The 27,070-nt window shown below is 36.8% G+C and overlaps 1 protein-coding gene across 2 annotated transcripts in view; it reads right to left on the bottom strand.

Moving 5' to 3' along the window:
* chrnb5a (cholinergic receptor, nicotinic, beta 5a) overlaps positions 1–19,565 on the bottom strand; it is a 48,158-nt gene extending 28,593 nt beyond the window's left edge. For both annotated transcript variants that reach the window (XR_015476560.1, XM_087237127.1), the window contains exons 1-2: positions 18,867–19,565; positions 1,578–1,723 (exon numbers count right to left, since the gene is read on the bottom strand). Coding sequence is in view for 1 of the 2 variants with exons in the window: in XM_087237127.1 (XP_087093253.1) it covers positions 1,578–1,723; positions 18,867–18,930 (210 nt within the window). In the remaining variant the exon portion in view is untranslated. The remainder of the gene's footprint in view (positions 1–1,577; positions 1,724–18,866) is intronic.
* Positions 19,566–27,070: the final 7,505 nt, after the last annotated feature.

The following is a 27,070-nucleotide window of genomic DNA, read 5'->3' on the forward strand; positions in this document are numbered from 1 at the left end:
ATGCCTTAAAGAACCATGAAACACCAAAATGCATTTTTTGAGATGCTGACAGTCATATATGTGTCCCACATTGCTAAAAACACTATTAGGACACATATATTTAGCAAACAAAATGAAAAATGGTTGTTTTTGTGTTGTTTAGAGCAAATTCGTTCTTTCGGTTTGAAAAGAAATTTAAAAGCTACATCACTGCGATGAGATCCTAGTGTAAATTCCAGCGTGGAGACGCATGTATCTGTACTGGCGGGTACAATGTTACGTCTATGAGTTTTCATCATTAATACGAGAGAAAAACTTGGTTCGAAAAAATCAGTGTTCTCTATTGTGAATAAGGTGCAACTACATTAATATGCATACAGCGTCGAAGACTGTTTTTACCTGTCTCAGATGGCAGAGAGACGCCACGTTGTGTTGCCAACCATAATTAAAACAAGACGCAGTTCCAGTTCGTGTTGATTGTTCTGTCTCTACGGATTTGGTAAGCATGTGATCAATGTTCTTTGTTTATGTTTATTCAGATGGCAAAGTTAGTTAGTATCATCAGCAGTACTCTTCAGTTTTCAAAGACATACCTTAGTCAAAATTATTTAGTTATTAAGTTTACAGTATGTTAATATCACTACATTTTTATGGACTAAAATATGTAAACACCTTAATCAAACTATAACCCCCGTGTAAAATTTTCGCCACATTTTGTGACAGGATCAGGAGTTTATACACACACAACTGTCTGACACTATTCTCTGCACCTACCGAGTGCATCTAAGTTACTGAGAAATGCAGAGGTTTTTTTTTCTCTCATATGGCATGCAGTATCAAAAATTCCATTAAAAATACACTTTTCTAGCAGTTCCTCGCATCCAACATCTTGTTTCTCATGGGGTGCATGCATGAAATGTTTCTGAATGAAAGTGGCAAACTTCAGTTCAAGTCCATGTAAACGTAGTCACTGCTCTATCTCCCCTGGATCTGTATTTGTTTTGCCTCTGTGAAAATCAGCACATGCTGAAACTCCCCTTTTTATGCAAACTCTTCCCTCTTTCGCCACACCCACCTAAGCTGGACTCACCCACTTTCATTTTTTTTCAAACTACAGGTGTTATTCGTGTGAAAGCAACCTTCTGTGACGGGTGGGGGGTGGACATGGCCCTTTAAATACTATCTATACTGTTATATATGTATATATATATATATATATATATATATATATATATATATATATATATATATATATATATATATATATATATATATATATATATATATATATATATATATATACTGTATACTGTCATTCAATTGGTTGGAAAAGAAAATAGCTTTTATTTTATTTTATAGAAATTAAGAGTGTTGTTTGACTAATGTTGGAATAAACCTCTGCAGAAGGAACATTATAAAGTGTGTGTGTGTGTGTGTGTGTGTGTGTGTGTGTGTGTGTGTGTGTGTGTGTGTGTGTGTGTGTGTGTGTGTGTGTGTGTGTGTGTGTGTGTGTGTGTATGCGTGCGTGCGTGCGTGTGTGTGTGGGAGAGAGAGAGAGAGAGAGAGTGAGAGAAACAAAGAAAGAAAGAGAGACTTACCACACTAATGAGCTGTGCGAGAGAGACTTTGATGCCAATTGTGACCTGTTGACTCTTATTGACTGCAGGCCGGATAAGCTTATTATAACGCTCAGGACCAAGCAGAAAATCTACTAGCCTTTCCTCAGCATCAGCAGCAAGAGACCCTAACACACACACATACATACACACACAGATACACACAGACACACACATACACAAACAGTCCCGCATGGAGATTAAAAAGGATGATCAATAAATGACAAATAGCTCATATCATGACAAATCAAACTTTTCTTGATCATAGATAACTTGAAACCAAAAACCTCATTCTCAAATCCTTGGGATTCTAATATTCTAATAATCTAATTATTTTTCATATATCTTACTTTAATTATATACTGCTACTCAGCTAACATGAAAATGACTGTCATATTTCCTAGTCCCTTTGAAAGGCCCAATCTCAAGAGGCTCTGATTAGTCAGCTAACATAATGTGCTGTGATTCGATGATTGGCTCCATGTCACCAGGAAAAGCGTCATAGCCTTACAAGCAAGTGCTTTTGCGCTGTGTAAACAAACACTGTCAGTATGAGTAGCTGTTAGCTGTATCAGTTTGAGACTGAATCAGACAGAGAATAAAGAGGACACAGCTAAACCTCACGAATGCTCTCTAAAATAAAGCCTGACAAGCAGGGGTGTAACAGATCATGGTTGATCTGTGATTCGTAAGGATCACTACACACTGTTCAGAACACCCCAAACTTTTATTCTCTTGCGTCATTCAAATCACATGTATTAAAGCATTTAAGCTTTTCTGTAAAATATAATGGTAAAGGAAAAAGTTGTGGTAGTTTATTCAGGATGTGTGAGGTGTTTTCTGTCAATACTTGTTTAGCATCAATGTATCCCTGCATTCAGTGTAAGCTGCACGATTAGTCATTAAAAAATCGGGATCTCAACACCTATGCAACATAAATTATAAATGATGGCAATTTGCATAAGTTTATTAATCCTTCGAAACTCTGCACTCAAATCTGAAATCTAAAAATCAAAAAAGATTCAGTCTTTAGTCTTTTGAGTGAGTTGCGAAGTTACAAATAGTCAAATAACACAGAAGTACTGGGATAAGAGTTTATAGTTTAGATAAAACCACTGACATTATTCAAATCACCATCATATGCTCAAAAATGAAAGTTGTAGGCAGCAATTACATTATTTAATCATAAGGTGGCAACAACCAGCCATCAAAAGTATGCCATTGAATAATTCTTCAAAATTAGCATCTAGCAATGAAACAAAGTTTTATGAGTGAATAACTGAATCATTTATTGAAAATGAGACAAAACAATATGGGTTGTTCAAATTATGTTAGATTTATACATTTATTGTTATCAGCTACAGTAGCAGTAACAGTGAATTTTTCACAGAACTGAATATTTTACTATTTAATTTTATTCAGCTGATTATTTTTTTTATTTTATTTTTTATAAAAGTACAGGTTCTAGGTTCTGTTTGTTAAAAGCAAATGTTTCCTGCAGCACTGTTTTTGTAATAAGTGGCAAGCAAATTACATTTGTCTCCTCCCCTTTTTGGCTGATCAAAAAAAATGGTTCGATCCGTACCATAATGTGATTCGAACCGTGAGATCTGTGATCCCTTACACCACTACTGACAAGTGTCTTTCACATATATTCAGAATAAGCATGTGTAAATAATATGAAACGTTCACACATCTTTTGCGAGTTCGTTAGTTGAGATTTAGAATGCAGGGAAATCAGCTGCATAGAAACACTACAGCGCTGGTGAAGATGGATAAATATGAATGTGTAGCTAAATTGTTAGCTGTGCCAAACAGCATTTCCCATTGTTTACATCCTTGTTTTTGCTTACGTCCTTGCTACAACATACTCTTAACACTAGACACTATGCATGTGATAGATCAATTTTAACAAATAAAAATACTTTCAGGTTGTTGCTCACAATCCACACCTTCTTCTATTTTAGTTGGAGCTTCTCCTCTGAGGAGTTTTTAGCCAAATCCAGCACTGAACTGAGAGAAATTCTGGAAGCTGTCCTTTGTCAAATCCTAGCTATATATATATTTTTATAATTCTTTTAAACATAATTAAATTAAAATGTAAGCACTTCTCTCTTTGTGTCGTGTCATTTGGAAGCCCAAATACAGAAACAAAATAAGCTCTTTGCTAATAGCAGCATTTGGATGACATTTCAGCTTTCTCTGCTATAACATTATAGCACCTCTGGCCACGCCAGAGAATGGTGAATGTGCATAACCAGAAGCATTTGTGATCTCACTAGCCCGGATGTACTTTTTTGTAGAACTTTGTTCACTGTAGGCTAACTCTGTAAAAGCCATGCAGTGAACTTATTACATTTAGAGATGTAGTTTATGTTCACACAGCTACATTACACATCAGCTATAGTTTAAAATTTGATATGGTAGTGGATCACCCCTTTAAAATATCTGAGCAAAACATTTGACACTGGATTATTGTTCATTCATTCATTTTCTTGTCGGCTTAGTCCCTTTATTAATCTGGGGTCGCCACAGCGGAAGGAACCGCCAATTTATCCAGCAAGTTTTTACGCAGCGGATGCCCTTCCAGCATCCAAACACACATTCACACACACACACTCATGCACTACGGACAATTTAGCCAACCCATTTCACCTGTACCGCATGTCTTTGTGGGGGAAACCGGAGCACCCGGAGGAAACCCAAGCGAACGCAGGGAGAACATGCAAACTCCACACAGAAACGCCAATTGAGCCGAGGCTTGAACTAGCGACCTTCTTGCTGTGAGGCGACAGCACTACCTACTGCGCCACTTCTTCGCCCCCTGGATTATTGTATTTTATAGATTACTAAAAATAAAATAGGACATTTTGCCAAATAAAATTATACAAAGCAAATGCATAAGTGAACCAGAGTAGGAACATTATATATGATATCAGCATATGATTTGCCAAAAACATTTAAAAATGCCATTAGTGTCATTAAATATCAAATAATCATATTAAAGTATAACAAAGCAGTGCTAGTCCTACAGTTTTTTTTATATAGTTCCTCAGTTTCTGAGAATATCATGAAAAGGCCAGAAGTGTCTGCTAAGCTGCATGTAATCTGCTCTTACTGCGCAGCAAAAAACAAACATGTCAGAATAATTTTTCTCTGCTTCTTATCCCTTCATAACTCATAAGTCCACCAATGTTGTGGAGGGAGTGTGCCAATGACATGGCAAAACAATGACTTGCCAAGACATTTGCAGACACACACACTAGTACACACTCGTACGCACCCACACTCACACGCCATTTCCTCCCGACTGCATGCAGGATAAGATCTCCAGTGACTGTGCTCCTATTCTCAAAACAGAACACTGGCTCGCACACACACCTAGTTTCCGTCATGAATCCAAGATAGTGTCAGACTCAATTGGTATGATCCGTTCCACACGGGCAGACACACACACACACCTTTGAGCCTTTGTGGCTATGCTGAGCCTTAGTCATTTTAGATGGCTTGTCCCCTTAAGCAAAGCAAGGACCAGATCCACTTCATATCAGTTTATGTGTGTGTTTGTGTTTAAGTCAGTCAGCAAGGATGTTATACCCATGCATAAACCAGGGATGATGATCGAGTATACGTGTGCTTGACCTATTACCTCTAATCTCAGACCCATCTGTGTGTAAGCAGGATTTCCAGCTTAATGCTTCATCAGACTAAAAAAAAAAAACATCTGCAGAAGCATCAGACTCAAAACATAATATCAATTTCACTGATTCAATCTGTTTTTCAGTGTCTATATAAGCTGCAGTGGATTCAAATTTAATAATACACAGTTCCCAAAATCCATTATAAAACTACAGCACAAGCATAATTGTAAAAAAATGTATTATTTCATGATTATTATGTTTTGATATTGGGGGCGGCACAGTGGCTTAGTGGTTAGCACTGTTGTACCACAGCAAGAAAGTGAATGAGTGTGCATATGTGTTTCCCAATACCGGGTTATGGCTGGAAGGGCATCTGCTGTGTAAAGCATATGCTGGAGTAGTTAGTGGTTCATTCCGCTGTGGCAACCTCTGAAATAGAGACTAAATTAATGAATATTTTGATATTTTACAATCACTGTAGTGGCACAGTGGCGCAGTGGGTAGCGCTGTCACCTCACAGCAAGAAAGTTGCTGTTTTGAGCCTCAGCTGGGTCAGTTGGCATTTCTGTGTGGAGTTTGCATGTTCTCCCCGTGTTCGCGTGAGATTCCTCCGGGTGCTCCGGTTTCTCCCACAAGTCCAAAGACATGTGGTACAGGTGAATTGGGTAGGCTAAATTGTCCATAGTGCATGTGTCTGAATGAGAGTGTGTGGGTGTTTCTCGGTGATGGGTTGCAGCTGGAAGGGCATCCGCAGCATAAAACATATGCTGGACAAGTTGGCGGTTCATTCCACTGGGGTGACTACTTACTAATAAAGGGACTAAGCCAAAAAGAAAATGAATGAATGATGACAATCATTGTAAATACTAATAATAATTGTAATGAAAAATATTAATAATAAGGATTCTTAGCCATAAAATATGCATGTTGCTAAACTCAGCTTTATTATGATGTATAGTTAACTCCTTGAGCTATCTTGCACAATATTTTTTTTTACAAATATTAGCCACTACCTCAAGATAAATAAGCTTACAGACTGTGCTAATGTATGTATGTCTGCAGCTCATTTACTATGAAGGAAAAGGAAGATATGGCCAAAAATTATTTTAATTAAATTTTGATAGTTTCCCAGGAAGTGATGATTTTTATTCTCTTGAAGACCTTGGGTGGAAAGTGGAAACTACTGTAAATGCTGTTAATCATGCTATGGGCAATATAATATATAATATGCAAATTTGAGAAGTTAAGACTTTAAACCAACCAATTCTACTTCTTAACTTAACAAAAGTCATTTTTAAGTTCCCAATTTGTCAAGGGTCACCACAGCGGAACGAATCGCCAATTACTCTGGATTATTTTATTCGCAGCAGATGCCCTTTCAGCCACAACCCAGCTCTGGGAAACCCTGAAATATTAGCTTTTGATTGATAAACCTACAATAGCTTACCACCAAAGTTAAAGTTTTATCACCAAAAAAATGTACATTTACTCATTATTTATTCATTGTAAAGTGGACCCAAACGTTTATGAGTTTCTGTATTCTGTTGAACAAAAAATAAGATATTTTCAAGAAAAGTAAAAACCAGATTTCTTCAAAACATCTTCTTTCATGAGTTTTCACTTACATATGATGAACAGAATAAAGAATATTTGTATTTTGCAGACTGTCCAAGAGGAGCAATTTGAGCTTAACATACTGAACTGAGTCCAGGGATGATGGAAAACTGTCAGATAGCTGAGGTAATGCGGCTATATACCCACCAGCCACTTTATTGGGTACACCTGTCTAACTGCTTGTTAATGCAAATTTCTAATCAGCCAAGTAAAGCAACTCGTGAAGTTTATTTTTAAACTAATTTCAAGAGGATTGCGTGCTTATGATTGCTTGCAGCTGCCCCCTCATAATTCAATTCGTGATTCACCAATCAGACGATTCCAAAACCACAATAAATATGCTAAGTTCTATATGATAGCCATCTTCGTTTTGAATAATCCTCCCTTCCACCCCTACTCCTTTTCTAGATGGGCGGCACGGTGACCCAGTGGTTAGCACTGTTACCTCACAGCAAGAACGTCACTGGTTCTAGTCCTTACCTAGCCAGCAAACATTTCTGTGTGGAGTTTACACATTCTCCCTGTGCTTGCGTGGGTTTCCCCCAGGTTCCCTGGTTTCCTCCCACTGTCCAAAAACATGCAACTTAAGTTAATAGACTAATCCAAATCGGCACCATAGACATGCTCCTAGTAAGTAGTTATCTCTTAAGAGCAATCACTATCTGTTCATCAGCTACTACAGCAGGGGAGTTCTCGAGATCTACCTGAGCTCAAACTCCCCTCTTGTGGATGCACAAGTCCAACCTTGAGGTGGATGGGCTACAGCAGCAGAAGACCACACCGGGTGCTACTCCAGTCAGCTAAGAACAGGAAAACTGAGGCTACAATTTGCCCAGGCTCACCACAATTGCTGCGACATTCAGATGGTAGGGTCAGAATTTGGTGTCAACAACATGAAAGCGTGGATCCATCCTGCCTTGTATCAACGGTTCAGGCTGGTGGTGGTGGTATAATGGTGTGGGGGATATTTTCTTGGCACACTTTGGGCCCATCAGTACCAACTGAGCATCGTGTCAACACCACAGCCTACCTGAGTATTGTTGCTGACCATGTCCATCACTTCATGACCACAGTGTACCCACTTTCTGATGGCTACTTCCAGCAGGAGAATGTGCCATGTCATAAAGCGCGAATCATCTCAGACTGGTTTCTTGAACATGACAATGAGTTCACTGTACTCAAATGGCCCCTACAGTCACCAGACTCTAATCCAATAGTGCACCTTTGGGATGTGATGGAACGGGAGATTCAATTCATGCATGTGCAGCCGAAAAATCTGCAGTAATATTTCCAGTACCTTGTTGAATCTATGTCACGAAGGATTAAGCCCCACCCACACAAAGTTTGGGTTCCCATATTTCAAAAATCCTTAGACTCGGGTATTGTTCCTAGTTTGTGAAAAAAAATCACTAATTGTTCCTGTTCCTAAGTTGGCGAGGCCCTCTGAGTACAATGATTTTAGACCGGTGGCATTAACATCTGTTTTCATGAAATGTTTTGAGAAATGTGTTGTGTCCATGTTAAAATCAGACGTTGCTAGTAATTTAGATCCTCTACAGTTTGCCTACAGGCAAGGTAGAGGTACTGAAGATGCAGTTAATAGTATTTTGCACTTGATTCTTAAGCACTTGGACAATCCTAAAGCTTAAGCTCGACTGCTTTTTACTGATTTTAGTTCCGCTTTTAATACGATCCAACCACATTTGTTAATTGAAAAGATGGAACAGCTGAATCTAAACCCATGCATATGCAAATGGTATTTCTCATTTTTAACAAACAGATCTCAGGTTGTAAAGGTTAAAAACATCTGTTCAGATGAAAAGAACAGTAGCACTGGGGTTCCACAAGGCTGTGTCAGTTGCCTATTCTTTTTACACTTTTTACAAATTAATGTTCAAGTAAGCATTCACACAATTTTATTTTTAAATACTCTGATGACACAGCCATACTAAGTGTACTTTATAAGAATGATGATATTGGTGTTATCTATCAGTCAGAAATTAGTCAGTTCGTTGAGTGGTGTGATAGAAATAGGCTAAAAATAAATACTAAGAAAACAGAAGAGATGGTATTTGACCCTAAGTGTATAGGTGACCATCGTCAAGTGGTTGTACATGACCATCCTATTACTCAGTCAGAAACCTATAAGTACTTGGGCATTTACATCGACAATTCTTTCACATGGAAAACACACATTGAGTGGGTTTGTTACACCAGAGATTGTATTTTTTACGGAGGTTCCGTCTTTTTGGAGTTAACAAAAAGCTCATGATGTTGTTTTATAAAGCAGTTCTGGAAAGCATTGTCAGGTATGGCATCACAGTGTGGTTTGGCAACCTATCTGTTCTGTGTAAATCTAAACTGATGCATCTCTTAAAGACAGCATGGAAAATTGTCAGGCACGATGAATATTTTAATTCTCAAGTTTTATATGAGAACTGTGTCCTCAATCAGGTGGAAAGGATTGTAAACGATCCAACTCATTTTTTGTTTCCACAGTATGAACTGCTTCCCTCTGGTAGAAGATATAGAGTCCCAAAGTGTAGGTTAAACCGCTATAAGAAATCCTTTGTACCTGTGTCAGCGTGTTTATTTAATAAGAATATATCTTAATTAGCACTATAAAATTTGTAATTGTTTTATTTTCTATTGTTTTTTATTGCTTGTTTTAGTGAATGTTTGCAGCAATATGGCGATGCCCATAACAAATCTCCTGTCAAGGACAATAAAGTTTTACTACTACTTACTACTACTACTAAACTCAACCATCATTGAGCAAATCAAATAGTATGAATGAGATCATATGGATTCATATGAAATAGCCAATAAAACCAAAAAGTTACAACTATCTGAACTTGCTCCTCCTCAACCCAATTTGGTAATAAAACATCAGTGTGTGTCCAACAGAAGAAAGACAGTCGATGTGTTTGGAACATGTTAAGGTTGAGTAAAGATGACAAAATTTTGAGTGAACTATCCCATTTACGCCATATTACACAAGACCAACGTTTATTCTTTAATTTTATTGTCCTAATGACATGTGTCTGACATGCATCTGAATTAACTGACCAATAAGATAGGGGTCAAACTGATAACAGACCCTGCTGACAGGTTGAAGGCTGTTAACCAGCCTTTAAATCATACTACATCATACAATGTTATGATCTTTAATTTCTTGACGTCATCACTGATCTCATATTTACTTCTGAGTCCCATTAATCCTTTTATTTTCTCAAATGTGCTATTCAGCAAGTCCTCTCTCAATGTCTCCATACTTTAAAGTTTTGACCTACAAAAAGACTGTGTAACACATCAACATAAGAAACAACCGATGACAAAATATGCAATAAATCATATGGCTATGTTTACACGTTATGTGTTTTTGTGGCTATTCAGTTTAGAGCTGAATTTATATCTTTGTGTGAAGAGGTTGTGTGTTCCTGTCATGCTTGCGCTGGTGTTAATGGATGTTAGAGAGGGTTAAGTGCTCTCATGCCTCACTTTATAGATGTTCTCCCGCAGAATAGTAATGACATTATACAGGCCTAACCATAACACACGGCTACACTACAAAAACTGTATGTTCTCAGCATCTTGTAAATTGATTTTACGCATGCTGTGTTTACTGAAAGCTCTTACCAGTAATTCCATGAGCAATTTCTTGACATCATGCTTGCTGTTTTGCACCTTTGTCTTTTGGTTCATATTACATATTCATTTTGTCTTTTCTTTTTTCAATGTGCAGACGTAATGTAATGAAGATAGCAAATAACTCCAAATTACATGCTATCTTTATTGAGTTATATCTGCGCATCGATCTTAATCCTGCATCTTCGGATCTGTTACACATATGGCTAATCATTTTAAAATGTGGAAGCTGAACTGAATACAGGCAAACCTTTCTGCCCTGTTGTCGGCAAGCAAAAATATGTATTTAAAGAGCCCATATTATACATGAAATAGGGTCATATCTTGGTTGTAAGGGTCTCCAACAACAGTCTAATATGCATGCGAGGTCAAAAAACACTTTCATGGTCTTATAATCTGCATTTATTTTTACCTAATTATTCCAGCGACTCCCATATGAATCGTCCAGCGATTCATTTGTTCCCAAACCCCTCCTTAGCGCCAAGCTAATCTGTGCTGATTGGACCGATGACAGTCTGTTGCGATTGGTCGACTGCCTTCAGTGAGAGAGTGAAATGCCCAACAGCTAATCAGCAATATAAAAGTAATCACAAATCATATGCGCTCGATAGTGTAGGCGTGGATTTTAGCTGCCAGTGGGTCAATGTAAATACAGACGACTAACTATTTTATTGAGCAAAAACTCCAAATACAGTTGAGGAGATCTTCTAGCTTCTCTGACTCTGCTCTTTTCACAGACACACACACACACACAAACACTTAACCCTCCTCCGGACGACAACGCGCGCTCACACACACACACACAAACACACACACACACCTCCGGACGACAGCGCGCGCACACGCAGACACACGCACACACACACACACACTACCCTCCTCCATGGAGCTCCGTAAACAAAGCAGCACGCGTCGCGTTTTTAACGTGGCTTGACAGTAACTTGATACAGTACATGCGGTTACAAGTAACAAATCACAACTAAATACATTTGCAAGCTAGAGTAAACGAGGCAACAACTTTAATCGCACGTACTTACACTTGAGAAATGGAGGAAGAAACCCATCCTGACATGTCCATCAGTAAGTTACTCTTTACTGATCCTTCCTTTAACAAACGCCGATGAAGTATTCTTTGTAGCATGTAGTTTCCAGAAGTTTCCAGTAGTTTCCAACTGCTTGGTTATAATGCTGAAGTTTCATCTTTGGGTAGAGACTCAATAATATCCATCGGCAGTGTGACTTCAATCGACCGGCATGTTTGTGTGTGTGTGTTTGTGGGTGTGTGTGTCTTGGTTTCTGTGTTAGAGGGCGGGGCCGCAGGTTTCAAATCTCCGGGGTTTGCGCGTGCACGTGAATAACTTGGTTTAGTTAGTACGTCATGGCGAAACACCTAATAACTCGTTATCAAGGCGACTCGTTTGAAGCACTATGAGTCGACTCTTTTATAGATGAATCAACAATTTTAAACACTGTACACATACAGATTTAAGCCTTAGCTGGATACATCACTTCACTTGGAGCTGTGTTACAAACTACATGGAAGGGCATTTTCAAAAACCCATAATATGGGCTCTTTAAATAAACTAGATTAACATAGTTGTTATATAGATAAATAGATAAATCCATGCTTCAATATGACTGCAGCAAAATAAAATCTCAATCTAAGGATTCTTTAAAAATACTTAATTTGGATGGTAAATTGAATTTTGGATTTTTTCCCTCTCTCGTCCGCACCTAATGTATATTATTTATTGTTTTATATCGCTTAGTCTTATATAAGCCTGGCATTAATACAAAAAAAGTCCTGCAAGGGAAGCTTTAACTACAAGTGCTGAGAGAGTAATCCATTAATAATGCATTTTATCTTTTGCTGTTAGAGAAAAGGGGAATGTTGTTGTAACACATCCATAGTCTTCCATTGCCTCTATTTTTACTTCATTTTCTTCCTTGTTCTAAACGTGGAAATATGAAAAAGATCCATAGACATACCCAAAAAGAAACACTTCAGCCAAACAAAATATTTTAAGTGAAATGATTTTAAAATGTTTGTGTATTCTTAGGTACATTTTATTTTCCTTGTTGGAAGGAGAAGACAATAATAATGTTCATGCTGTTCTCTTTTACACAAAGAAAATAGACGAGAACTACTGAATAATATGTTCTTCTAAATCTGTGTTGAGACCTTAGACTGTAAAAGATATGGACGTCCGAATATCCGTGACGTCACTCATACTTTTCTAAAGACCCCAAAATAAGGTTAAAGGCGTGGCCAACCGTCGCCGTTTTGTTCGCACGTCATCGCACTAACCGGGAGATACCAAACAAGGGCAAAGAGGCGGTGCGGAAGCGGACCTACAGACGGCTTAGACTGGCTTTCCTATGGGTGAGGCAGTGGCACAGTAGGTAGTGCTGTCACCTCACAGCAAGAAGGTCTCTGGTTCGAGCCTCGGCTGGGTCAGTTGGCGTTTATGTGTGGAGTTTGCATGTTCTCCCTGCGTTTGCGTGGATTTCCTCCGGGTGCTCTGGTTTCCCCCACATTCCAAAGACATGCGCTATAGGTGTATTGGGTAGGCTAAATTGTCCGGAGTGTATAAGCGTGTATGAGCTTTGCCTTTAGATTGCATGCAATTTAGGGATGCGCTGGCATAGGATTCTGATGGTTGATAACCTTGGACAAAAATATCACGGTATTGTAATTACTTCTCTAAAATATGTTCTTTTTAAAATGTCTGAGTAAATAACAACTTTTGTCCCTATTGAACACAATATATTTTATTATAAGAAACATTTTTAAACAGTAGCTTTTGATGTGGAGGGTACTTTTCTGCTGGAGATACTGTTGCCATAACAAAACTTGGATATACCGTAGGAACGGTACAACAGTGAATGTTGGTGGTTTTAAAACCTTGACTTTTCCAAACTGTGGTAAACCTTAAAAAATGGTTATATCCCATGCCCAATGCAATCTTCCCTTGGAGTATGAGTACATACCATGCTGAGATTGCAAAGAAGTCACACAGTGTATGGTTTGCCTAAATTGTAAAAACTGATGACTTTGTTACATCCTTTATTATTACAAAAGCAAACAGTTCATTAAAGCACACAATTTTCCACACTACAAACTAATAAACACATTCTTTCTCCACTCTGAGAGGCAGAAGTTCCCAAACTCACCATTTTCTAATCTTCCTATCCTCTTGAATCAGTTCTACCTTACGACCTTCAAGCCATTTCTCAGTCAGTTTTACCTGGACTCGCTCACATCATTAACACATCCATTCACATTGGTCCCTTTAACATTTAAGTAGACTTGAAAAACCACACTGCTTAAAAAATATACTCTAAACCCAGCAGTTTCCTTTTTTCCATTCATCATGAAAACACTTGAGCAAGTTGAGTTCAACCAAGTCTCTGCCTTTCTGACATAGAAACACCTATTGGCAGTAACTAGCCTGGCTTCAGAAGTGGATATTCAGCTGAGACTGCCCTGCCTGCAGTTGTTGAAGCCCTGAGACTGACAATAACAGCTACCAAATCTTCAGTGCTCATCTTTCTGGATCTGTGTGCTGCTTTTGACAAGGTCAACTACCAGATCCTCCAGGCCATCCTCATGGCAAAGAGTTTCTCAAGTACTGCACTCCAGCTAAACAAAAATCTGTGGACTAACAGTTTCCCACTTTTTGTTATTTATGAGTGTTTTCCATGTAACTCACTCACTGAGTTTTCAGCTCAGTCCCTGATTTATCAGTGGTCACCACAGCAGAATGAACCGCCAATTAATCGTGTGTTTTATGCAGCAGATGTCCTTTCAGCTGCAACCCAGCACTGGAAAACACCCATACACTCTCTCTTTCACACAAACTCTGGCATCTAACAAAGTGACTTTTATTATTTTTAGTGCTTTGAAATGATATACTGTCTGGATTAGTCATGCGAATTTCAGTAAAAATGTTATAAATAATGTAAATAAATAAAATGATAATAAATAATGTAAAATACTTTTATAGTTGTTTTAGATATTTATAAGATATTAGATTTTCCTCTAAAATATATTGTTTGAAACTGCAAAAGTTCAATCAGCTTCACCTAACTATTATATTCAAAAGTAACTTTTTCATTAAAAAGAACATCTAACTATTTGCGTGCCTCAGAGCTCAGTTTTACTTAGTTTTTGGTTGCATTTTTATTAGTAATATATTTATAAGTAATATCAGTGTTTGAGCACATTCGTAAATGCGATTAGGGATGTCCCGATCAGGTTTTTTACCCTCGAGTCTGAGTCCGAGTCATTTGATTTTGAGTATCTACCAATAACGAAACCCGATCCAATACTTCTATAATACATATTTTAAAAAATAGAGTAAAGAAACAGATCCAGGATGTTCCATATTTTTTTTATTGAATTCACCTTATTTTAACATTCAACAACTCAACTCTTATCAAACAGAGCACTTCTGTGAGGTATCTTGAACAATCAAGAAATAAATAACATGAATGTCACTATTGAACTTTAGTGCTACAGTAAATATAAAAAAATCTAATATAAAAACAAATAGCACCTGGCAATGCCAAGCTTTCATATCTCAGTTTGCAATATTAATGTTGTCATCATCAACTTTATAATACCTCCAGACCACAGACATACTCATGCTTTCCGCTTTAAGCTGCTTCCGCATTCTACTTTTGCGGGCGTTTCACCAATAGCGTTTCTGCAACAAAGTGATGTCATGCTGCACGCGTTGCTGTTTCTGTGTGAAGCCAAGAAAGAGGTCTAACTCTGTGCCACAACATAACTATCAATGTATATAATGACAATATACATATATATTCCTGATTAGGAGGTAACATCCGATTCCAATACATTATGAAACCGCGTGATCAGGCCCGATTTACAATCATGTAATCAGATCTGGACATCCCTAAATATGATATCGGTTTTTAAAACAAAGAAATTGGTTTTGCGTTATAGTTTCTGAGTTATAGTGCAGACACAATACTGTTTTCTTTCTGGTTTGCCAAAGAGAAAAGCAAAACCAGAACATTTGTGAATCAAACATCTGGTATTAAGATATGTTTTTGATGACCGATCACAAGTGGACAAAGGAGGCACATTATGATTCGTACCTGGAATTTAAATGTGCCTCTTTTGTCCACTTTCAGAGGGCAGGTATTGACTTGCTATAATCTTTCAATCTAATACTGCAAAAGCTAGCGCAATTCAAATACAAATTATACCTCAATCAATTAAACATACTTTGATGAATAGACTACTTTATGCTTTGACTACTGAAAATATAATTGACTTCTTTTATTTCCAATGAACTCCTAATACAGACTTTAGTCCTTTTTAATGGTTTTAACATGCATATATATATATATTTTTTTTTTTTTACTGACTCCTGAGGTCGTTTATATCGATGTTGATATTTAGTCACACCTTGTTGGTGTTTTGTAACTTCTATTTTTTACGAGGTGGGTCGTTAGCCCAACACTCAACTCCTAACCTGGAGAACCAGACCATAAACACATACACTATGGACAATTCAGGTTACCTAATTCCTCTACAGACCATGTCTTTGGACTGTACTGACTGTACTGTAAACTGAAGCACCCACGACTATTAATATAAAATTAATAGTAATCTGACCAGTTAACCATTAATAACCGATTAATGAGCAGCAGTTGTCGGTTAGCAAAATTAACCAAAATGAGCATCCCTAATTGTAAATGAAAAAAATTAAACATATTAGGATCGGTATGAGAACATTCTACTTTACTTTTTTGTCACCAATACAAAATCTAAGGTTATCAACAACTAAGTTTAAATTTGTCTCCATGGTTTCTGCAGGTTTCATCAAGTTAACTTTAAGACTTTTTAATACCCATTTAAGACCATTATAAATAAAATTTAAGACTTATACATGGCTAAACAGTAAGGATTTTTGATAATGGACCAGTTGGGTCAATGGAATTTTTTTTTTTTGATTTCCACAAAAATCAAATGTAGTTATGTCTTAGCCATATATTTAAATGTGTCAAAACAAGAAGACCTTAAGTTTCACATTTCTATTTATGAACATTATGTCCACCGCCCCTTACTTCTTGTTGAAGTTGAAGAGCGTGAAAAGGCATATGTTGCTCTGTTATTATCATGAGTAATTGTGTAACTGTTTATAGTTTATGGATTTTAATTTAGAGAATTGTCTGTATCTCTTTGCAATAAAAACACTTTTTAAAAAATGTTTTATTGAGATGGACTGTTGGTGATTGGATTGATGTCGGCTCGATTGGGTAGCTTTACTTGGGCAGAGGAAATTTAAAGGTGCAGTAGGTGATCTGCCAAAATCCTAACTGCATAACATATTTTCTTTGGACAGCGGGGAGGGACTGTGATTCAAAGCCACACCCCCTGAAATCGCGAGCGCGCACCACGTCACAACAGCAGACAGACAACCCACTAGTTCATGTCATTCGCCAGTTAGTTAGTGCCAGCGCCATGCAGGAATTACATTTATTACTTAGCCACACTAACATGCTATTTCAGAGCGAATATTCAGAGTAGCATGGTAAACAGTATAGGAAGGCTGTCATTGTTCAAAAATGACCCAATGTGAATATAAAAAAAATATAAAAGCAGGTTAGGCAGAATAGCGCTATTTACTGATGTTTTGTTGTTAAACTAAATATAAATCTACATTATTGATGCAGTAAAAGGACCTTATGAAACTGAAAATAATCACATCAATCTTTCACCGGGAGATTTCAGTGGCTGAACAACACATCTGTTCATATAAGTTATATCTCGTGACCACGCGGCCGCTTGCGCGAATGGCGGATCTGCGTGAACAGATGCGCAGAAGTCCGAATCTACATTTGCTGACAGACAGACTGAGCTGCTTATCAGAATTATGGGAGATGTCGGTCCGACTCTATTTAATTGGATGAACATTTTTTTGTTTTATGCCTTACCCAGAATAAAAAAATACATATAAACACATTAAGATCATTTACTGTAATCATTACTATTGGACTGTTAAGAGACTTTCAACCAGCACAACAAAAAAATGTTTCTGAAGGCAATCACTTACTGCAGCTTTAAGAATTGTTTAAAACTATTTAAGACCTACAACACAATATTTCAGTAAATTTAAGACTTTTTAGGGACTAAAATATTGTTTTGGAAATTTAAGACATTTTAAAACTTTTTAAGACCCAGTGGACACCCTGTGTCTCACTTGGTTTATGAATGAGTTCAGCAGGTGGAGAAAAGGCAGGATTTAGCAGCTCAAATGTTCATCCACACAACAATAACGATACGGTAAATTGCATATTCAAACAGCTCTGGATGTGGTCAACGGTGGACAAACTCAAAACTATTTTCACGCCATTCACAGCTGTACTTAGTTTTGTCCACTTGTGATTGGGTTATGGAAAACAACTTAATACCTTAATAATCTTAATAATAGGTGTGAACGGGGCCAAAGAGCAACACTGCAGTGTTTCATTCCAGATTTCTTTTTTGTTTTATAGTTAGACAGCGAAGAAAACTAAAACCTAATTTTAAACCATAATCCGGACATTTCTTTCAAAAGCGCATTTCCATTATCAGCGTGTAATGAATCTTGGGATTTTCGAAGCTGCAAATGATCTGAAGGAAACAGCTTTCAAATTATTCCTTCATGAGATGTACCCTCTGAAATGAGATGCATCTTGAGGGTTTTTTTTCTGGTTTATGATTGAGTGTCAAAAGTTATCTGAAAACGGATTTTACTGATGGAGATGTGATGTAGAAAATATAACAACACACTGCTTGGACAAAAAAAGAAATCCAAAACAGCATTGAGTTCTTATATAATAATGGAAAAGAACTAAACATCTGTTATTTGTACACACACAGCACTAATTAAATCACCTTTGAGAACAAGGGGGCCCCCTGCTGATTCGGGGGTCTTATGCAACTTGGTAAGTGAATGCCTGATGATGATAGCTTTGTGAATCTTTGAGAGCACCCCTTTAATAGGTCCTCATCGAATAACAGAGAAATTTAAACAGGGAAAAAACATTTCACCTAAATGAAGTTTCAGAAATATGGACAATAGTATTTGACATGCTTATTGAATAACAAATAAATAAGTTAATCAACAAGTCTTTCACTACACGTGTACTACATGAACACATGCGTCCATTAGATGAGAGGGAGGGAGAGAAAGAGAGGGGGGGGGTGTAGTGAGGAAGAAAAGCACTAATGTAATAAAAAGTAGCCTATTGCATGCGGTGTTCATGTTACCGTTTCTGAATATGCCCAAAAATGACAAATCTGTTTTGCTTTAGCATTAGTTAAAAACAAGAATGCTATACAGCCTCTTACTTGCCACGCACAGCCAAAGCAGACAGAGGTATAAAAGGCAGTTTGATCCCATTGTAGAACCCATTACTCCGTCCCTCTTTCTGTCCCGACTGAAGGTTCACAGTGATGTCCAGTCCACGGCCACTATCAGCCTCCAGTGTCCTCTCTGTCCTGTCCAGGACGGGAGCTGTCGTGAGTTTTACGCTATACGAGACGTATTGCCAATGCTCCAGGCTTTGTTGTTCCTCTCTCAGTATTCAGCAGCCCTCTCCCAATCATCGACAGATGTTTTCTGCTCGCGTTAATACAATGTATTCCAGTCCGCCGAGAGAAGAGCGAGCCCGTCCACAGACTCCAGTCAGTTTACGCGCGCTTACATTTGAAGCACGCTTTAGCCATTCATCAAGGCAGTACACATGTTTTACCAGGGTAGAAACACCGTTGTTGCGTTTGCAAACATGTTTCCCGAATACACCGATATAAATGACAGTAGTCAGCAGCTCCACGTGAACTTTTAAGCGAATGAACCGCAAGGACTGACATGCAGATACTCTGCTTTTCAGTTTCCACACAGATCTCCTTTTTTCCCTTTTAGACTCACATACTTGAGTAGATATTTTTACACTATTGTTTAATGTATGTATCCCTGACTGAGTGGTCTTCGGATGCAGTGCAGGAAACGGAGAAGATCCTCATATGGGACATTGCTTCGAGATTACCACGTGACCGACCGACAGCGCCGTTTTACGTGCGAGATAAAGGCGTTGATAACAGGTAATTTTGCCTAATTAAGTACTCTGTGTATTATTTTATTTAAAATGATTCACTTCACCTAAATCTATCTATCTATCTATCTATCTATCTATCTATCTATCTATCTATCTATCTATCTATCTATCTATCTATCAAGAAAGGATTATTAGCATTTTTGAGATACTATATTTTTTATTATGCTTCCTCCTTATCAATTATTATTAGTTAAAATAGTTCTCTAAAAATGAAAATTCCATTTTGTTTACTTAAAAAATCATCAGACTTTGTTTATCTTCTAAACACAAATTAAGATTATTTCAGTGAAACTGTATGTTTATATGTAGCCTACCTCAGTTGAAATTCACTAAAATGTAATGTTTCAAAATGTCTTAATGTAAAGTTATTTCATCTGAATATTTTCTTTTTGGATGAAACAATATTAAAGAATTATTTAATTTCTTATAATAAGTATTATTTGTTCATTGTTGGTGACCCAAGCCCACCTGTCACAAAATGTTTCCTTTCTCGTTCTCTTTACCAGAGAAATCAAGCACACACATACACAGACAGAAAGAGAGAGAGAGAGAGAAAGACGCACAACAAACTCTATAAAAAAACAGTAATTGTGTGATCCTTTCAAGATTACACCAATAATGATTGTAACTCACATCTCTATAGGTCAGAAAAGACATCTAGGTGGATGTTTTAAATATGTGTTCGTCTGAGATTAGGGGTGGTGGTGTATGTTTTTTGTTTGTTTGCTAAAATCAAAATTGCACCTGTTCTGAATGGCTTCATGAAGTGATGTAAAGAAAGAAAAAGAAAGAAAGAAAGAAAGAAAGAAAGAAAGAAAGAAAGAAAGAAAGAAAGAAAGAAAGAAAGAAAGAAAGAGAGAAAAATACATGTGTCATCATCACAAGGGTATATGATGACAGAATATTCAATTTAAAGCAAATGATCAGCAGAACTTGAGTGGACTGACTGACTAAATAAATACACGTGAACCATGATTCCTGCCACAAATACACATACAAAGATGCCTTCTATTGTTGTTTTTAAGGTACATTCAATGTACATTTAAGGTACATGTTAAGATACATTCAAGATCTACTTGTCCTAAAAATCTGAGGGGCAGATCTCAAATTTCATCCGTTTGAATGAGCATGATGTTTCTGCAGATGCCTGCTCTTTCTCCCTCACACACACACACACACACACACACACACACACACACACACACACACACACACACACACACACACACACACACACACACACACACACACACACAAACACACACACAAATACTAAAAGAGACAGTAGGGTTTGAGCTTTAAAGTGTCAGCCACTGCTTTCCACAACCGCAGTAAGTAACCTGCCAACTGTTAAAAGCAGAATCTTGTTCACAGCATTGAAAAATCTCTATGCACGCACACACTTTTGCATTTACTGTACAGTTAATACATGTTCGTTACATTTCGTTATGTCATCGAACACTTACATTTGAGACTCATTTCAGTGGGACACTCTATTACCATCAGTATTGATTATACACTATAAAGATGTGTGATGCTGTGAAACCCAGGAACTGATGTCTTCCAGAGGATCTAATCCATTAACATGCATGGAGTCATAACCTGATTTAGATTTGGCATCCTTCAAAAGTATGACTATGGTGCTTCTGCTTTAACAGGCGAATAATGATTTTTCTGAGATTAGTTAAAGACGCTTCAGGTTTTCTTTCATCCAAATATCCAAAAACCACTAGAACAGTGTTGTATATTTTGCTGACTTATGTACTTAAATTATATGAAATGTTCTAATCCAGAGAAACAAACTATTTTGCCTACAGTTTTTTCCTGCAGTCACCATGCTAATGATGTCACCCATTTCCCGTTTGGTTTTATAGAAAACAAGTAAACACCAAAGACACTTTAATGTGTTTGTATGTTTTATTTGATTGCACAGAGCAGCCTTAAAACAAAATCTTAAAATGTATTTAGTGTGATAAAACAGTGCTGTGTCACCACAAACCGGAAGCAGTAGACTGTGATATAATAAAAGCTCCACTGCTTTTATGTCACGTCATGCTCATCTCTCATCAGCAAATGCTTGGGTTTTGCTTCAATGGCTTTCAGCCTTACTCTGCTTCACTACCATGATAAGTTATAAAAACTTTAGCAAGTCCATGAGCATAAATTATGCACAATTCCTGTAGGATGTATTGAAGATGACTACTCCCATGATTCCACGCTCAGTCACAGCATCATTAAACTATGGTTTGGTTGTGAATATGTAACATCTTGCAAAAAAAAAAAAAATAGTGTCTTTTATGCCAAATAAAAAAGTTATCAAATTGTTCTAATGTAAATACAATTCCACATTAACCTATTCACTAACGAATTGTGTGACATCCAGAGAAATGTGTTTGGTTGCATTAGTTAATATAATTAAATGTAATGTAAGAGTGAACAATTACCTGTTATAGCATTTGATTGCACTTTACTTAAATTTAGAAGTTTTGACATAACTGTTACTTCAGGTTTCTTAAAAACACTTCAAGAGTTAACACGTAGCTGATGACTGATAATGAAGCCCCAGGAGAGAGCCCTGAGCTTATGAGATCCTTAAGCCCTGGTCTTCCTCCCGTTTGCAGGGCGAGAGGCGAGTTTGAGCTCAGGTAGATCTTGATGAACTCCCTGACGGATAGGGCTGGGGAGAGGTGTACTCACTTAGAGCTTGGCTATGATATCGATTTGGTACAGTTAATTTACTTATATTTTGTGTTTTTGAACTGTGGGAGGAAATCGGAAAACTCAGGGAAAACCCACGCGAGCATGGGGAGAACAAGCAAACTCTGCAAAGAAATGTCAACTGGTTTAGAAGGGACTTTAACTGGAGACACTCTTGCTGTAAAGCAACAGTGCTAATCCCTGGGCCGCATTGTCATCCATCTGGAAGGGTAAGGGAGTAGGAGTTGGTATGTGGGGATTCTTCAAAATGAAAATATATAAGATATAAGATTTATAGTGAGTTAGGAATCATCTGATTGATTAATCAAGCATGAGATAATGAGGGACCATGGAACAATTATAAGAGCATCTCTCGAAATAAGTTTATAAATAAACTGCACTTAAAATGCCGGGTTGTTTCAGTCCAATTTTTAGTTAAGTTTGGAGAAACCCATGATGAATTGGGTTTAATATTTTATTTAAATAATTAAAAAATTATTAATTATTATTAATTTTAAAAATCCAAAAGTTTCAATTTGACCTCTATTAAGCTTTTTTAATGCTTTTAGTATTTAATATATTCACAGAGTAATACACTGTAAGGTAACTTGGACTTAAAGGGATAGTTTACCCAAAATTGAATATTTACTCACAAATTAGACTTAAATAAATTCAAACTGCTTATTTAAAATTTGATAAACCAAAACAATTCTTTCTTCAAAATTTATTGTATGTTCAACCGAAGAAATTCAAACATTTTTGAGTAGCAAGTTAAGGGTGAGTAAATAATGAGGTTAGATTCAGGGTTTATACTATTTATCATATTACTGTAATTAAATGCACTGAAGAGCCAAAATATATTTCCAGTCACTAATGAGGTGAATGACACTGATTCTCTCCAGTAATATTAGTAGCACTTACTTTTACAGTCCTATTTAAAATGTACTATACTTATAATTTATCAACTAGGTATGGGCAATGTATTAGTCTTGAACATACTGTAGTCTTAGCCCATGTGCATACCTTACATAACCCATGTACATTCTAAATTTTACACTTTATTTGAACCCAAATTAATTCCCAATATGGGCAAACCCAACTGTTGAGTTACATTTTAAATTAAACAGTTTAACCCAACGGTTTGGTTTGTCTACATTTTAGCCAGATTTTGGTTTGGGGAAAATAATTTATTGTGTACTTGCATATTAAGTTTAGGTGCTGTAAAATAAAGTGCAACCAAATATTACAGTTTTTCCAGTGGCTTTGGTGCATTTCTCACAACACTAGTGCATTTCTGCACAACAGTTAATGCATTTCTCAAAACAACTATTACAAACAGCAAAACCTAGTTGATAACCAACAAAAGAGCGTCACATGCTCAAAATAGATAGCTCATTCCCTTAAAAGCAAGTATTCATGTCAGTGAAAGTGTCAGTGTCATAAAGATGAAAAGTCCTGACACCATTGTTTGTGATCAAGATAGTCAAATGGCTCTGTCATGTTTTTATTATGACAGCTCTGTACATTTTTTTTACAGTTTTTCTCAGTCGCTTTGGTGCGTTTCTCACAACACTAGTGCATTTCTGCACAACAGTTAATGCATTTCTCAAAACAATTAGTACAAACTGCAAAACCTAGCTGATAACCTGCAAAAGCGCGTCACATGCTCAAAATGGATAGTTCATTCCTCAAAAGCAAGTATTCAGGTCAATCAAAGTGTCATTGTCATCAAAATGAAAAGTCCTGACACCACTGTTTATGAACAAGATGTTTTCATTATGACAGTTTACTCTCTACATTTTTTCAATGCAAAAAAATTCTGATTTTAGAGACACTTCCTGAAAATGCTCAAGACAGCACTATATATGCTATTTGCACAGCAATTTGAAAACTACAGCAAAGTTAGACATCATTGCATTGAGTGAGTTATCTGAGTACAAGTCACTGAATATGTATGTTTTACATTTTTACTGCATTTGCTCTTTGCAATCCTAATTTATTCCCAGCATTGTGCAAAATAATAAACACACCCTTATTTACAACAAACATAAACTCCCTTTGGGTTGAACTGTGCACAACTGTAAACAATATTGCAGTACATAATGGAACTGAGCCTACAACATACACAGGTCTGTAAATCATTCATTAAATTGTTCAATTTTAAAGACATTTTCAGGAAAATAAAGATTTAAATTTGTTTTATAAAATTTGCTAGACAGATTTTGACAACTAGTTCAACATTTTTGTATGTAATGACTCAAGTAATGAATAGAGGACTATTAGTTTTATATGCAATGACTATTCAGCATTTACAAGTTTAGTTCATTTTGACTGACCTGACATAAGCAGATGATAATGTTATAAACAGCAGAAAGTTGTATGAAAACAATTGATGCATGTCCAAAAGCAGCAATTTGTTGAAAAGAATGAGAAACTGCTACTAGGATGTGCACAAATGACTAATTGTTTTGAGAAATGCATGACCTGTTGTGCAAATGTAAATAGTGTAGTGAGAAATGCACCAAAGCGACTGAGAAAAACTGTAATGCATTGATTGCATTGCATTGACAGCAAAAAAAAGTCAAATTTTGGTGACGCTTCTTGAAGATGCTCAAGACAGCACTATAAACTATTTGCACAGCTATTTGAAAACTACAGTAAAGTTAGACATCACTGCTTTTAGTGAGGTATCTGAGTACAAGACACTTAATATGTACGTTTCACATTTTTACTGCATTTGCTCTTTGCAATTCTAATTTATTCACAGCAGGGTGCAAAAGAATAAATACACCCTCATTTACAACATAGCTTCCTTTGGGTAGAGAACTGTGCACAACTGTAAACAATATTACAGTACATATTGGAACTGAACCTACAACATACACAGGACTGTGAATCATTCATTAAATTGTTCAATTTAGAAAACATTTTCGGGGGAAAAAAGATTTACATTTTCTTTTTTTTTTCTTTTTTTTTTGAAAATTAGCTTGACAGATTTTGACAATTACTTTATCATTTTTGTATGTAATGACTCAAGCAATGAGATGAGGACTATTAGTTTTATATGGAATGACTATTCAGCATTCACAAGTTTAGATCATTTTGACTGACATGACATAAGCAAATAATAATGTTTTAAACAGCAGAGAGTTGTATGAAAGCAGTTGATGCATGTCCAAAAACATGTGCAATTTGTTGGAAGGAATGAGAAACTGCTACTATGATGTGCAGAGATGACTAATTGTTATGAGAAATGCATTAACTGTTGTGCAAATGTAAAAAGTGTTGTGAGAAATGCACCAAAGTGACTGAGAAAAACTGTAATGCATGGATTACAGTTTTATTTGTGCCCTGATGTTTATTATTAAGAACACCAGGGTACTGGACAGCAGAGTTGAGGATTCACGTGCAGTTTTAGAGAAGTAAGTTAAGGCATAGTTAGGCAGGCCATGGTCGGGTACATACAAGGAAACCCAGAAATGTACTCAGGTCACAGGCAAAAGGTCAATACAGGTGGCAGACAACGTAAACAAAAGAACAAGACAAGGGTCAGACACGGAGAGACAAAACAAGGAAAACACTTTGTGATGTTACAGGGTGAAAACCACCAAGACTTAGCAATATGAGTGACAATGTGTGCAGTCTATATAGTCTGTGTAATCAGTCCTTGAGCAGCTCCCAGCTGAGTGTGTGTATTTAATAGAGAACCGGAACAGGTGTGTGGAGCCTGAAGGGAGTTGTAGTTTATATGGTGGCAGATTTGTAGTTCTCCAGCAATCTGTATGGACTAGATTGCTGGTGATTGTGACACATTACATATCCTAACATAACAGTTTTTTTTCATGAATTCAATAATTTTGATTCCTTTGTGGTGGCTGCTCAAGTCTGTGTCCAATAACTCCTGAGCATTGTAAGGTCCTAAAATCAAGTTTTTCAAAATTTTCCAATATAATTTTTATCTATGAAATATTACACAATAGGCGACGCAGTGGCGTAGTAGGTAGTGCTGTCACCTCACAGCAAGAAGGTTGCTGAGTCGCCTGTTCGATCATCGGCTCAGTTGACGTTTCTGAGTGGAGTTTACATGTTCTCCCTGTGTTCAAAGACATGTGGTACAGGTGAATTGGGTAAGCTAAATTATCCGTAGTGTATGAGTGTGTGTGTGTGTGTGTGTGTGTATATATAAGATTTTGTGAGCATTTTTGTGAGCATAAGTTGTGGGGGTCATACTCGAAATAAACGTAATAACTTAAAACAAATTGTTTGCTTTACCAAAATTGCCTTTTATTAGTCACTAAACTTTTGAACAATAAAAGTTGTCAGAGCAGAGAACAGGGTCCCATAAAGCAACGTAAAAACATAAACAAATGAAAAAAAAAAACACCTGTAGCTCTATAATAGAGCATAACACACATTGTGGACTGACGAATGTGTACATTTAGTGTGATTTAAGTTGTTTTGGAAAAAGGTAAATGAATCAAGAGCTACAGCCAGGTATTTATTAATTAACTATTTATTTCAAAACACATACAGATCTCTGAAATTACAATTTCAGTCATAGCTTCGCCTGCTATATTAGAGGTGTAAAGGATGTTTATGACAGAGAAGGGTTGCGTAAATTTTGTTCACCTCCTATTTACTGCATGATGGAAATCCCAATCTGTTGTAATGGGCTTGAATCATCTCTCTCTTTGTGTGGCCCACAGTAAAAGAGATTGACGGATAAAGGTGTGTGAGAGA

The sequence above is a fragment of the Danio rerio genome, chromosome 1 (genome assembly GCF_052040795.2).
Source record: "Danio rerio strain M-AB ecotype USA chromosome 1, GRCz13ab, whole genome shotgun sequence".
Classification (NCBI taxonomy): Eukaryota; Metazoa; Chordata; class Actinopteri; order Cypriniformes; family Danionidae; genus Danio; species Danio rerio.